General features: G+C 47.3%; 1 protein-coding gene across 1 annotated transcript in view; it reads right to left on the bottom strand.

Annotated features, from left to right (window-relative positions):
- Positions 1-14,334, bottom strand: part of ARHGEF33 (Rho guanine nucleotide exchange factor 33) — a 154,026-nt gene that overhangs the window by 91,781 nt on the left and 47,911 nt on the right. The window contains exon 5 of the mRNA XM_063919379.1: positions 3,837-3,970. Coding sequence (XP_063775449.1) covers positions 3,837-3,970 — 134 coding nt within the window. The remainder of the gene's footprint in view (positions 1-3,836; positions 3,971-14,334) is intronic.

Below are 14,334 nucleotides of genomic sequence, written 5' to 3'. Positions count from 1 at the left end.
TGACCGGGTGAGTCTTTCCTTACCTCCGTTCGCTGGATGCAACTCTGGAGAATCTTGGTACTTTGTTTCCGGTGAATGAGGAGGCAACTACACTTCAATGAAAGGAATAACAATACACAAACAAATCCTGCAAAATAACAGTGTCTTTTCTTCAACAAGTAAATCTTACTAACTTTGGGGCATATTTACAGTACATTTGGATGTCAGTCATTTTGATGACATGCCCCTCCAATGTAGCAGTACACGTCCGTGCTTATACTGTATCTCAGGCATTCCCAACCACGGTCCTCAAGGCACACTAACAGTGCAGGTTTTAGTGATATCCAGGCTTCAGCACAGGTGGCTTCATTAGTAGCTCAGTTATTTTGATTTAACCATCTGTGCTGCAGCCTGGATAGCACTAAAACCTGCACTGTTAGTGTGCCTTGAGGACCGTGGTTGGGAATGCCTACTGTAGGTGTAACTTTCATAATCTCCATGAAATGCTTTTTCAAAAGTAGGCAAGTGTGGGGTAAAGGCCAGCAAGTCTATGTTTAAACAAAGATGTGATTTGGTATGGAATCCTTATGTTTATTCAAGCATATAAGGACTTACATCCAACTCTAAATGTTGCCCTTAATGTCACTCACTGATATCTATCACTAAAGAATATGTGGACTAAGTAGTATATTTGAATGTACATGACTGTCATGTTCTTTGGATAATTTGTCCTTTTCACATTATCAATTGGTAAGTAAACGGTAGCTTGGCATTTATGCCTTCAGACCTCCATTTGTTTGGTGTTGTAAATACAGTGTACAGAGCAGTGTATAAATACTGTGTATTATCCATCATAAGATCTATGTAAGGATTCTTTAAATGTGGTACAGTAGAACATTATAGCGGTATTATTGTTAAATAAGACATTTTAAAGTGTTATAGCAAGGAGTTTGTGATATACAAGTTGGTGACACTCAGGAAATTAGAATAAAACAATCCGGAAAAAAAGAAAGATTTGTACTTGTTACAAACATCCTATATCCATAACGTATATGCGTCAACGAAAGAGATCGTCAACTGCGCATGCACTGATTTAGACATAAGCACATGGGCGGAGATCGCTAGGGCATGCGGACTGATCTGTCAATGGACCACACAATGGGCGGTATTCAATTGTTTGAAAAGTCAGTTGGGTGTCTTTTTTTTCCTTTCTAATAGACAGGAAAAAACAGACACCCAACCGACTTTTCAAACAATTGAATACCCCCCTATATGTGAAATAGGAGTTTCTGGGTGGAGACCATACGATCACACAGAACTGATCCGTATCATGGGAGGATTTCAGGCATGTCGGACAACTTCAGTACTCACTCACAGCCAGGGCTGCCATCAGAAACTGTGGGGCCCGGGACTGACAAAATAGACAGGGCCCTCCCCTCCAAAATAAAGGTTCTGCTGCATCGCTCCACCCCTATGTGATGTCATACATCGTGTCGTTACATATGGATGGAGCGTTACGGACCTGCAGGAATGATTCACAGAGAGCTAATGCACAGGGAAGGCTTGCTTTAAGAAGTCCTCCCTGCGCATCAGCACGCTTTTGTTGTACACACCTAGTGCAGCTCTCCAGGTGTAGGCGGTAGGAGCAAGGGGATGGCCCTCTTTCTGTAAGGGTCCAGGACACCAGCCCCTGCAGTCCTCCCCCTGATGGCTACCCTGCCCACAGCATCCAGATGAGTATGGGATGCCAGTTTCTGATGGACCTTTTGCACCCAGCATGGGGTGGGTGTTAGTCCCCATACTAAGTGTGACAGCTTCAGCTGCGGAAGGAAGGCAGTGGGTGGTCCCGCCCTCCTACATGAAGACGGATGGATATTCCACATAGGTGAGCTGAAACTCACATTAGTATAATGTAGTAAGCAGGCATCCGCAGCCAGATGAAAAGGCAGCAGCATTTTACCTTATATACAATATCCATACCAGTATAAGAAAAAAACCTTGTTACTATTGATAAAATGCATTAGTCTACACATCAGGGACGTGCAGTCAGGGGAGGCAGGGGAGGCAGTGCCTCCCCTGTCATTAATGAGTAAAATAATACAAAGAAGATACTTATGACACATAAGTATCTTCTTTATTATTTTGCTCATCATTAAAGTGTTCCTAATCAGTTTGGGAGGCACCGATCGTGGTACCTCCCGTAGTGATTGGGGAAAGATATGGGAGCAGGGGGCGGGCGCGGGCGGGGCCTAGCAATGGGCAGGAAAAGCCCATTGAAATAACATTCGAAAGCGGCACCATTAGAGGTGCCGCTTTCCTACAGGGACGTGCTTTCAACCTATGAAAGCACGTCCCTGTGAGTGAGGCCACAGTGATTGGCCAGCGGATCCGTCACTGGATCCGCTGTCAATCACTGTGTGGGCGGCGGAGGTGCGGGCGGCGGAGGTGCGGGATGCGGCGGGCCAGGCGGCGGAGGTGCTGGCGGCGGAGATGCGGGCGGCGGCGGGATGCGGCATTCAGGCCCATTGTGCACTGTGCAGAGTTTGGCAGCGGAAGCGGTACCCATTTCAAAAATGGCGCCTCAGCGTCATTTTTGAAATTCAAGATGGCCGCCGCGAGCCAATCATGGCTCGCCGCGTCATCGCCCCGCCCCCTCCCGCTGACTTATATAAGTCAGCGCGAGGCAGCGGCTGTCAGTCCGACGGCGGAGGAGGAGCAGAGAGGAGCTCCTGAAGATCGAAGACGTCGTGGAAGTCCTGGATGGGCGGCGGCTATGCAAAAGAGCTTAGCAGCCGCTGCCCACCAGATGAAGACGCTGGAAGTCCTGGATGGGTGGCGGCTATGCAAAAGAGCTTAGCAGCCGCCGCCCACCAGGTGAAGACACCGGAGGAAGACGCCAGAAGCCCTGGGGAGGTGGCGCCCCCCCCAGGTGAAGACGCCGGAAGCCCTGGGAAGGCGGCGGCCACGCAAAAGAGCTTAAAGGCCGCCGCCCCCAGGTGAAGACCCAGTTTAATAAAGTTTTTTTTAAAGAACGTGTAGTGTTTTTTTTTTTATATTTTCTTTACAGGTGGACTACAGGTGCCAGCGGGCCCTTTATGTCCGGGCATGCTGGCACTTGTGGTTCTCCAAGTGCCAGCATGCTGGGGCAGGCTTGCTGGGACCTGTAGGCCACATGTAAAGAACAATATTACTATTCTTTGCAGGTGGACTACAGGTGCCAGTGGGCCATTTATGTCCGGGCATGCTGGCACTTGTGGTTCTCCAAGTGCCAGCGTGCTGGGGCAGGCTTGCTGGGATCTGTAGGCCACCTGTAAAGAACAGTATTAGCATACAATGAACCCCGCACCCACCGCCACCAGGGGTGCGGGGCATAGCACTGGGCTATCAGCCCAGTGCTGGTTGTTGCTCGGGAGGGGGGACCCCATTTTGATTTTTTGGGGGCCCCACTTTCCGAGGAATTCCAGCCCTGGGCTGACTGGTTTGGGGGGTGTTTAATGGCATGGCAGGGGGACCCCACACTGAGTGTCTCCCCTGCTATGGCATTATCCCCCCTGGCTGGCTCTGCCTGGTGCTGGTTTCAGTGGTGTGGGGGGACTGCACTTTTTTTTTCCGGGGGGGGGGGGGGGGGTGTTTAGCTGCAGTGCCTCCCCAGCCCCTGACCTCACCGCACGTCACTGCTACACATATCATATGGGACATGATTGGGAAACCTGCAGCAATGGGGTTGAGGAAGGTCACAGGGAAACTTTGCAAATCCAGGCCTGCGCATACCCATACAGAAAACAATATTGATCAATATAGGAAACACTAACAACCAACGTATGCCATATATAGAGACACTGTAAGTCTCACAGTACCTTTCTCATATGGTGATGGCTGAACTGGGTTGTTATAATGATGATTGACCAACATGGATTCAGAGTGATTGACTGTCTGGAAGGTGCCATTCTGTGGTGCTTGTGTTTGGTTTGTTTGCTCTTCCTTCTGGATCCTTCTGGGAACAGCAAAAAGCTTAGAACACATTTTTATATTATAAAATCCATACTGGAAACGGAACACTATCTCTGTAGTCTCTAATGAGAACCAATATCCTGCTAAGAACAGTCTGTCATCTCGACAATTAACAAATTAAGAACTTTCCTACAAGTAAAACTAACAATTATAACACGTATTCCACACAGAGAATAATCATACAGGGGAAGTATCTAGAGGAAATCATTAAAATTAAAATGTGTTCCTGTGGATTTTTAACATTTTACCACTTCAATTAACAAACTGAAAATTATCAGAATATGAAAATTAGGTCAGTCCACAAAATAGCTACCCCTACTTTGTGACTGTCTACAGTACATTGGTGTCATTGGGTCTCCTTACATTGCTCCTCCATCTGAGCTGTGCCCGTATACATGAACTGAGCAGGAGGCATGTAAGAAAGAGAAAGAAAAGCAGGTCCCTATGAGGAGCACAAATGTTCCATTCCGATATTATATTATTTGTGGTTGCTCACCTCCTTCAGCCATATCTATGGAGATGTCTTGCCACTGGAGTTTTGATTTAAGAGTTATGTAAGGGTTATACAATATTATAACCTAACGTGTGTGTGTGTCTATGTGTGTTACGCACACACACAGAGGTGTAGCCAAAACTTCTTTGAAAGGCCCCCCACCCTAATATTTTTTAGAAAGACACCAGCTCTGTGAACAGTTGTTAATTCTATGCCCATAATAATGCACTAGTTAATTTTATGCACCTTAGTATTATACTAGTTACTTTTACGTCCCATAGTAGTGCCCTAGATTATTTTGTTTCATAGTGGAGCTCTTGTTCATTGTACAGTATGCAGTATGCAGCATAGTAGTGCACTAGTTCATAACCAGTACATATTATGTCACGTTGTAATGTATCCAGTTAATTTTATGCCACATTGTAGTGCCCCTTCTTCATAAAGTTCCATACTTAGAATATAGTGCCCAGAGTTCATAAATTTCAATGCAGTGCCCCCTATTTATATTGTACCTTATCTTTGTGCCCCTAGTTCATATTATGGCACATTACAATGCCCTCCATTTTATATTATACCACATTACAGTGTCCCTTGTTCATATTATGCCATACTATAGTGACTCAAGTTATACTGTTCCACAATACAGTGCCCCAGTTCATATTATGTAATGACAGCATCCTCTAGTTCATATTTTACTACATTACAGTGGCCAATGCAGATTATGCCACCTTAATTGCTCCCCTTCCTATTATAACATCCACTATACACATCATTCACTAAAAATGTAATGTCATCCCATTTTGGCCTGCCAACATAGCAATGGCACTCTCTGCATCCACTGTAGTAGCATGCATGGTATACAATGAAGAAGCAAGTAACTACAGACCAGTAAGCCTTACATCAGTAGTAGGGAAAGTAATGGAAAAACTACTAAAATAAAAAGTTGTGGAATATCTTAAATCAAACAACTTACAGGATCCAAAACAGCATGGATTTACTGGAGGGAGATCATGCCAAACAAATCTTATTGACTTTTTTGACTCTGTGATGAAAATAATAGATCAAGGGGGAGCTGTAGATGTAGCATATCTAGACTTTAGTAAGGCATTTGACACTGTCCCGCATCGCAGACTGCTAAATAAACTTGAAAGTGTGGGGGTGGATTATAAAATAGTTAAATGGATAAGAAACTGGTTGCAGGATAGGAAACAGACAGTTGAAGTAAATGGAGTGCAATCTGTGGAGGGAAATGTTACCAGTGGAGTACCCCTGGGATCTGTACTCATAAAAGTTCTCTTTAATATATTTGTTGGTGACATTGCAAATGGTATTGAATGGAAAGTATGCCTTTTTGCAGATGATACAAAGATATGCAACAGGGTAGACACACCAGGAGGGGTAAAACAAATGATTGATGACCTAGCTAGACTTGAAAAATGGTCAAGAACATGGCAACTACAGTTTAATGCTAAAAAATGCAAAATCATGCACTTGGGTCTCAAAAACCCAAAGGCTAAATATAGTATCAAGGGTACAATAATGGAAACTACTGAGGAGGAAAGGGATTTAGGAGTCACTATTTCAAGTGACTTAAAGGCAGGAAGGCAATGCAACAAAGCAATGAGAAAGGCAAGTCAGATGCTTGGTTGTATAGGGAGAGGAATCAGTAGCAGGAAAAGAGAAGTAATAATGCCACTGTATAGGTCATTGGTGCGGCCTCATCTGGAATACTGTGTCCAGTTCTGGAGACCATATCTCCAGAAGGATATAAATACATTAGAGAGTGTGCAAAAAATGGCAACTAAAATGGTGCATGGCCTACATCACAAAACTTACACGGAAAGGCTAAAAGATCGTCCGACCGAAGGCTGAATATATATATGTAAGCACTGAGGTCATATTAAAACACAAGGGGTTTTGAGGGTTGCCACTTTAAGGATGTGTTATGTTTGTTTTTGTTTGTTATGGCATGATTAGGGGTCAGCCAATGGTGGTCAAGTGGGGAGGAGAGTTTGTTTGAAACTAGGCTGAGGCAGATTATCTGCCTCTTGGTTCCTGTTTTTCTGGACAGAGAAGTACTCCATTTTGGGCTCTCATAGTCACTGATAATTCTTTCGCTGTGCTGTTTTCCTAATCTTTGATTTTCTTTTGCATTTCTTACTACCTTCTGTTTCATCTCCTATTCTTCACTATATCTATTAGTGATGAGCGGGTTCGGTTTCTCGAGATCCGAATACCTCCGAACTTCAACCATTTTACACGGTTCCGAGGCAGACTCGAATCTTCCCGCCTTGCTCGGTTAACCCAAGCGCGCCCGAACGTCATCATCCTGCTGTCGGATTCTCGCGAGATTCGTATTCTATATAAGGAGCCGCGCGTCGCCGCCATTTTCACTCGTGCTTTGGAGATGATAGCGAGAGGACGTGGCTGCGTTCTCTCAGTTTCTGTGCTCAGTGTGCTGCAAATATCTGTGCTCAGTGTGCTGCAAATATCTGTGCTCAGTGTGCTTGCAAATATCTGTGCTCAGTGTGCTGAAAATATCTACGTTCTCTGCCTGAAAAACGCTCCATATCTGTGCTGCATTGTAGTGTATAGTAGGAGGACAGTGCAGAATTTTGCTGTGACCACCAGTATATATAGCAGTACGGTACAGTAGTCCACTGCTCTACCTCTGTGTCGTCAAGTATACTATCCATCCATACCTGTGCTGCATTTTTGTTGTGCGCAGTATATAGTAGGAGGACAGTGCATAATTTTGCTGTGACCACCAGTATATATATATAGCAGTACGGTACAGTAGTCCACTGCTCTACCTCTGTGTCATCAAGTATACTATCCATCCATACCTGTGCTGCATTTTAGTTGTGCGCAGTATATAGTAGTAGGACAGTGCAAAATTTTGCTGTGACCACCAGTATATATATATATAGCAGTACGGTACAGTAGTCCACTGCTCTACCTGTGTGTTGTCAAGTATACTATCCATCCATACCTGTGCTGCATTTTAGTTGTGCGCAGTATATAGTAGGAGGACAGTGCAGAATTTTGCTGTGACCACCAGTATATATATAGCAGTACGGTACAGTAGTCCACTGCTCTACCTCTGTGTCGTCAAGTATACTATCCATCCATACCTGTGTTGCATTTTAGTTGTGCGCAGTATATAGTAGGAGGACAGTGCAGAATTTTGCTGTGACCACCAGTATAAATATAGCAGTACGGTACAGTAGTCCACTGCTCTCTGTGTCGTCAAGTATACTATTCATCCATACCTGTGCTGCATTTTAGTTGTGCGCAGTATATAGTAGAAGGACAGTGCAGAATTTTGCTGTGACCACCAGTATATATATAGCAGTACGGTACAGTAGTCCACTGCTCTACCTCTGTGTCGTCAAGTATACTATCCATCCATACCTGTGCTGCATTTTAGTTGTGCGCAGCATATAGTAGGAGGACAGTGCAGAATTTTGCTGTGACCACCAGTATATATATATAGCAGTACGGTACAGTAGTCCACTGCTCTACCTCTGTGTCGTCAAGTATACTATCCATCCATACCTGTGCTGCATTTTAGTTGTGCGCAGTATATAGTAGGAGGATAGTGCAGAATTTGGCTGTGACCACCAGTATATATATATCAGTACGGTACAGTAGTCCACTGCTCTACCTCTGTGTCATCAAGTATACTATCCATCCATACCTGTGCTGCATTTTAGTTGTGTGCAGTATATAGTAGGAGGACAGTGCAGAATTTTGCTGTGACCACCAGTATATATATAGCAGTACGGTACTGTAGTCCACTGCTCTACCTCTGTGTCGTCAAGTATACTATCCATCCATACCTGTGCTGCATTTTAGTTGTGCGCAGTATATAGTAGGACAGTGCAGAATTTTGCTGTGACCACCAGTATATATATAGCAGTACGGTACAGTAGGCCACTGCTCTACCTCTGTGTCGTCAAGTATACTATCCATCCATACCTGTGCTGCATTTTAGTTGTGCGCAGTATATAGTAGGAGGACAGTGCAGAATTTTGCTGTGACCACCAGTATATATATAGCAGTACGGTACATTAGTCCACTGCTCTACCTCTGTGTCGTCAAGTATACTATCCATCCATACCTGTGCTGCATTTTAGTTGTGCGCAGTATATGGTAGGAGGACAGTGCAGAATTTTGCTGTGACCACCAGTATATATATAGCAGTATGGTACAGTAGTCCACTGCTCTACCTCTGTGTCGTCAAATATACTATCCATCCATACCTGTGCTGCATTTTAGTTGTGCGCAGTATATAGTAGGAGGACAGTGCATAATTTTGCTGTGACCACCAGTATATATATAGCAGTACGGTACAGTAGGCCATTGCTAGTGATATATATTACTGGCATATAATTCCACACAATAAAAAATGGAGAACAAAAATGTGGAGGGTAAAATAGGGAAAGATCAAGATCCACTTCCACCTCGTGCTGAAGCTGCTGCCACTAGTCATGGCCGAGACGATGAAATGCCATCAACGTCGTCTGCCAAGGCCGATGCCCAATGTCATAGTAGAGAGCATGTAAAATTAAAAAAACAAAAGTTCAGTAAAATGACCCAAAAATCGAAATTAAAAGCGTCTGATGAGAAGCGTAAACTTGCCAATATGCCATTTACGACACAGAGTGGCAAGGAACGGCTGAGGCCCTGGCCTATGTTCATGTCTAGTGGTTCAGATTCACATGAGGAAGGAAGCACTCATCCTCTCGCTAGAAAAATGAAAAGACTTAAGCTGGCAAAAGCACAGCAAAGTACTGTGTGTTCTTCTAAATCACAAATCCCCAAGGAGAGTCCAATTGTGTCGGTTGCGATGCCTGACCTTCTCAACACTGGACGGGAAGAGGTGGCGCCTTCCACCATTTGCACGCCCCCTGCATGTGCTAGAAGGAGTACCCGCAGTCCAGTTCCTGATAGTCAAATTGAAGATGTCCCTGTTGAAGTACACCAGGATGAGGATATGGGTGTTGCTGGCGCTGAGGAGGAAATTGACAAGGAGGATTCTGATGGTGAGGTGGTTTGTTTAAGTCAGGCACCCGGGGAGACACCTGTTGTCCGTGGGACGAATATGGCCATTGACATGCCTGGTCAAATTACAAAAAAAAAATCACCTCTTCGGTGTGGAATTATTTTAACAGAAATGCGGACAACAGGTGTCAAGCCGTGTGTTGCCTTTGTCAAGCTGTAATAAGTAGGGGTAAGGATGTTAACCACCTAGGAACATCCTCCCTTATACGTCACCTGGAGCGCATTCATCAGAAGTCATTGACAAGTTCAAAAACTTTGGGTGACAGCGGAAGCAGTCCACTGACAACTAAATCCCTTCCTCTTGTAACCAAGCTCCTGCAAACCACACCACCAACTCCCTCAGTGTCAATTTCCTCCTTAGACAGGAAAGCCAATAGTTCTGCAGGCCATGTCACTGGCAAGTCTGACGAGTCCTCTCCTGCCTGGGATTCTTCCGATGCATCCTTGCCTACTGCTGCTGGCACTGCTGTTGTTGCTGCTGGGAGTCGACCCTCATCCCAGAGGGGAAGTCGGAAGACCACTTGTACTACTTCCAGTAAGCAATTAACTGTCCAACAGTCCTTTGCGAGGAAGATGAAATATCACAGCAGTCATCCAGCTGCAAAGCAGATAACTCAGGCCTTGGAAGCCTGGGTGGTGTTAAACGTGTGTCCGGTATCCACCGTTAATTCACAGGGAATTAGAGAATTTATTGAGTTAGTGTGTCCCCGGTACCAAATACCATCTAGGTTCCACTTCTCTAGGCAGGCGATACCGAGAATGTACACAGACCTCAGAAAAAGAGTCACCAGTGTCCTAAAAAATGCAGTTGTACCCAATGTCCACTTAACCATGGACATGTGGACAAGTGGAGCAGGGCAGACTGAGGACTATATGACTGTGACAGCCCACTGGGTAGATGTATTGCCTCCCGCAGCAAGAACAGCATCGGCGGCACCAGTAGCAGCATCTCGCAAACGCCAAATCGTTCCTAGGCAGGCTACGCTTTGTATCACTTCTTTCCATAAGAGGCACACAGCTGACAACCTCTTACGGAAACTGAGGAACATCATCGCAGAATGGCTTACCCTAATTGGACTCTCTTGGGGATTTGTGACATCGGACAACGCCACCAATATTGTGCGTGCATTAAATGTGGGCAAATTCAAGCACATCCCATGTTTTGCATATACATTGAATTTGGTGGTGCAGAGCTATTTAAAAATGACAGAGGCGTGCAAGAGATGCTGTAAGTGGCCCGAAGAATTGAGGGCCACTTTCGGCATTCAGCCACCGCGTACAGAAGACTGGAGCACCACCAAACATTCCTGAACCTGCCCCGCCATCATCTGAAGCAAGAGGTGGTAACAAGGTGGAATTCAACCCTCTATATGCTTCAGAGGATGGAGGAGCAGCAAAAGGCCATTCAAGCCTATACATCAGCCCACGATATAGGCAAAGGAGGGGGACTGCACCTGACTCAAGCGCAGTGGAGAATGATTTCAACGTTGTGCAAGGTTCTGCAACCCTTTGAACTTGCCACACGTGAAGTCAGTTCAGACACTGCCAGCCTGAGTCAGGTCATTCCCGTCATCAGGCTTTTGCAGAAGATGCTGGAGACATTGAAGGAGGAGCTAAAACAGAGCGATTCCGCTAGGCATGTGGGACTTGTGGATGGAGCCCTTAATTCGCTTAACCAGGATTCACGGGTGGTCAATCTGTTGAAATCAGAGCACTACATTTTGGCCACCGTGCTCGATCCTAGGTTTAAAGCCTACGTTGTATCTCTTTTTCCAGCAGACACAAGTGTGCAGAGGTGCAAAGATCTGCTGGTGAGACACTTGTCAAGTCAAGCGGAATGTGACCCGTCAACAGCTTCTCCTTCACATTTTCCCGCAACTGGTGCTGCGAGGAAAAGGCTAAGAATTCCGTGCCCACCCGCTGGCGGTGATGCAGAGCAGTCTGGAGCGAGTGCTGACATCTGGTCCGGACTGAAGGACCTGCCAACGATTACTGACATGTCGTCTACTGTCACTGCATATGATTCTGTCACCATTGAAAGAATGATGGAGGATTATATGAGTGACCGCATCCAAGTAGGCACGTCAGACAGTCCATACATATACTGGCAGGAAAAAGAGGCAATTTGGAGGCCCTTGCACAAACTGGCTTTATTTTACCTAAGTTGCCCCCCCTCTCCAGTGTGTACTCCGAAAGAGTGTTTAGTGCAGCCGCTCACCTTGTCAGCAATCGGCGTACGAGTTTATTTCCAGAAAATGTGGAGAAGATGATGTTCATCAAAATGAATTATAATCAATTCCTCCGTGGAGACATCCACCAGCAATTGCCTCCAGAAAGTACACAGGGACTTGAGATGGTGGATTCCAGTGGGGACGAATTAATAATCTGTGAGGAGGGGGATGTACACAGTGAAAGCGGTGAGGAATTGGACGATGAGGAGGAGGTGGACATCTTGCCTCTGTAGAGCCAGTTTGTGCAAGGAGAGATTGATTGCTTCTTTTTTGGTGGGGGCCCAAACCAACCAGTCATTTCAGTCACAGTCGTGTGGCAGACCCTGTCGCTAAAATGATGGGTTTGTTAAAGTGTGCATGTCCTGTTTATAAAACATACGGGTGGGTGGGAGGGCCCAAGGACAATTCCATCTTGCACCTCTTTTTTCTTTCATTTATCTTTGCACCATGTGCTGTTTGGGGACTATTTTTTGAAGTGCCATCCTGTCTGACACTGCAGTGCCACTCCTAGATGGGCCAGGTGTTTGTGTCGGCCACTTGGGTCGCTTAGCTTAGCCATCCAGCGACCTTGGTGCACCTCTTTTTTTCTTTGCATCATGTGCTGTTTGGGGACTATTTTTTAAATCTGCCATCCTGTCTGACACTGCAGTGCCACTCCTAGATGGGCCAGGTGTTTGTGTCGGCCATTTGGGTCGCTTAGCTTAGTCATCCAGCGACCTCGGTGCAAATTTTAGGACTAAAAATAATATTGTGAGGTGTGAGGTGTTCAGAATAGACTGGAAATGAGTGGAAATTATGGTTATTGAGGTTAATAATACTATGGGATCAAAATGACCCCCAAATTCTATGATTTAAGCTGTTTTGAGGGGTTTTTGTAAAAAAACACCCGAATCCGACAAAAAAATTTCAGGGAGGTTTTGCCAAAACGCGTCCGAATCCAAAGCACGGCTGCGGAACCGAATCCAAAACCAAAACCCGAAAAATTTACGGTGCACATCACTAATATATATCATCTCTAGTCTCTCCCTGTTCCTCTCCCTCTCATGATGTCTCACCCCCAGCGCTTCTCTCCCCCCCCCAAATCCCCCCCCGCCCGCTTTATTGATGCTTATACTATTGGGGGCCAGGCAGCTGCTGGCTCCCAGGCAGTTACCTGCAGCGGTCGCCAGGCGGCTCTGGTATCCGAGCCCGTGCGGCCTCATCTGCCTACAGCCCCTGCCGCCAGTTCCTGTGAAGCGAGCAGCCTTCACCGGGTACTTCTCCCGGCTACGGCTGCTGGCTTCGGCACTGCTCCCCACCGCGCTCGCAGGTCTGAGCCCGGCGGGAGCGCGGTTGAGTGGTGCTCTCCCCGGCGGTGGCAGTTGGCGGGGGTGCTGCTGGGGGGTCTGGGCGCGGGCGTTCGTGCTCCCATGCTCACCGGGCTGCCCCTGCGGCTAATGTAAGTGCTTCGCCCGTATGGCCGAGCACCACAGCCGCCAGGTCCAGGCAGCAGCGCAGGCTACACAGGATCTCCTCGGCGGTGGCCGCTGCCAGGGGATCAGGACGCGGGTGTCCACCCTCCCGAGATCTGTGCAGTAGAGGGGGGCGGGGCTTAGCTCTGTGCCGCAGTTTCACTGGCATGCAGGAGGGGGAGGCTGTGGCTGCTTGCCATCGCAGGGGACAGGCAGGGCAGGCTTCTCCCTCTCCTGTGGTGCCACAGAATGGGGGGGGGGGGCAGGCGGGGGAGAGGTATTAGGGCTAATTAGGATAAGCCTCCAGTGCAGGGGGACAATCAGGGGGCAGCAGGTGGCCACAGCCTGGAACAGGGGGGCTGACGGGTTCAGTAGGGTAGTAGGGGCTGCCGCTAGCGTCCCACTGTATAGCGAGGTGGTGAGTCATGGGGGGCATTCACAGGGTGGATCGGCGGTTGGGACTACGGATGTGGTGTCTTCAACTACGTTCCACCGTACTGCCGTTCTAGGACTGGCACCTGGGCTCCCGAGTACATCAGTCATGGTGGACAGGGTCGAGCAGTCACCACGGACCCAGGTTATGGGGGTCCGGGAGGGCTGCGTAGGCACAGCACCATCTTTAGCTCTGCCTCGGGTGCTGTCTCCATTGCGCAGGGCTAAGCGGGTATGGCTACAGCGCTCCCGTTTAATTCCTCAGAGGTGCTCCACCCCTGCGGTCACACCAGCGCTCCCTGTCACCGTCACTACCGCATCGGCAAATGCTACCCCTGACCATTTCAATGCGTTGGAGGCGGTCCAAAAGTTGGTGTCGCTGGCGGAAGTTTTGGCCCCATTGTTGGCGGGGTTACCTTCGCAGGCAGCTGGCGCGGCAGCTGGGCAGTCTGGTCCAGATACTACATCTTTGCAGATGGCGCATGGACAAGAACAGCTAGGTACCCTTGCTGGTCAGGTGCTTGCTACGTTGGGGGTTCAGACGCCCCTTTCTTCCGCCCAACTTGATTCCAGGACTTCTGCCCCCACTGTCTCTTTCGATGCCTCGTTGTCCGCTCCTTTTCTGGATGTCTGCTCAGGTGCTACCCCGGATGTCGTGGTGGAGGCGCAA

The sequence above is a fragment of the Pseudophryne corroboree genome, chromosome 4 (genome assembly GCF_028390025.1).
Source record: "Pseudophryne corroboree isolate aPseCor3 chromosome 4, aPseCor3.hap2, whole genome shotgun sequence".
In the NCBI taxonomy this organism is placed as follows: Eukaryota; Metazoa; Chordata; class Amphibia; order Anura; family Myobatrachidae; genus Pseudophryne; species Pseudophryne corroboree.
Note: the sequence above shows the minus strand (reverse complement) of the source record. Positions and strands in the feature narration are given on the sequence as shown.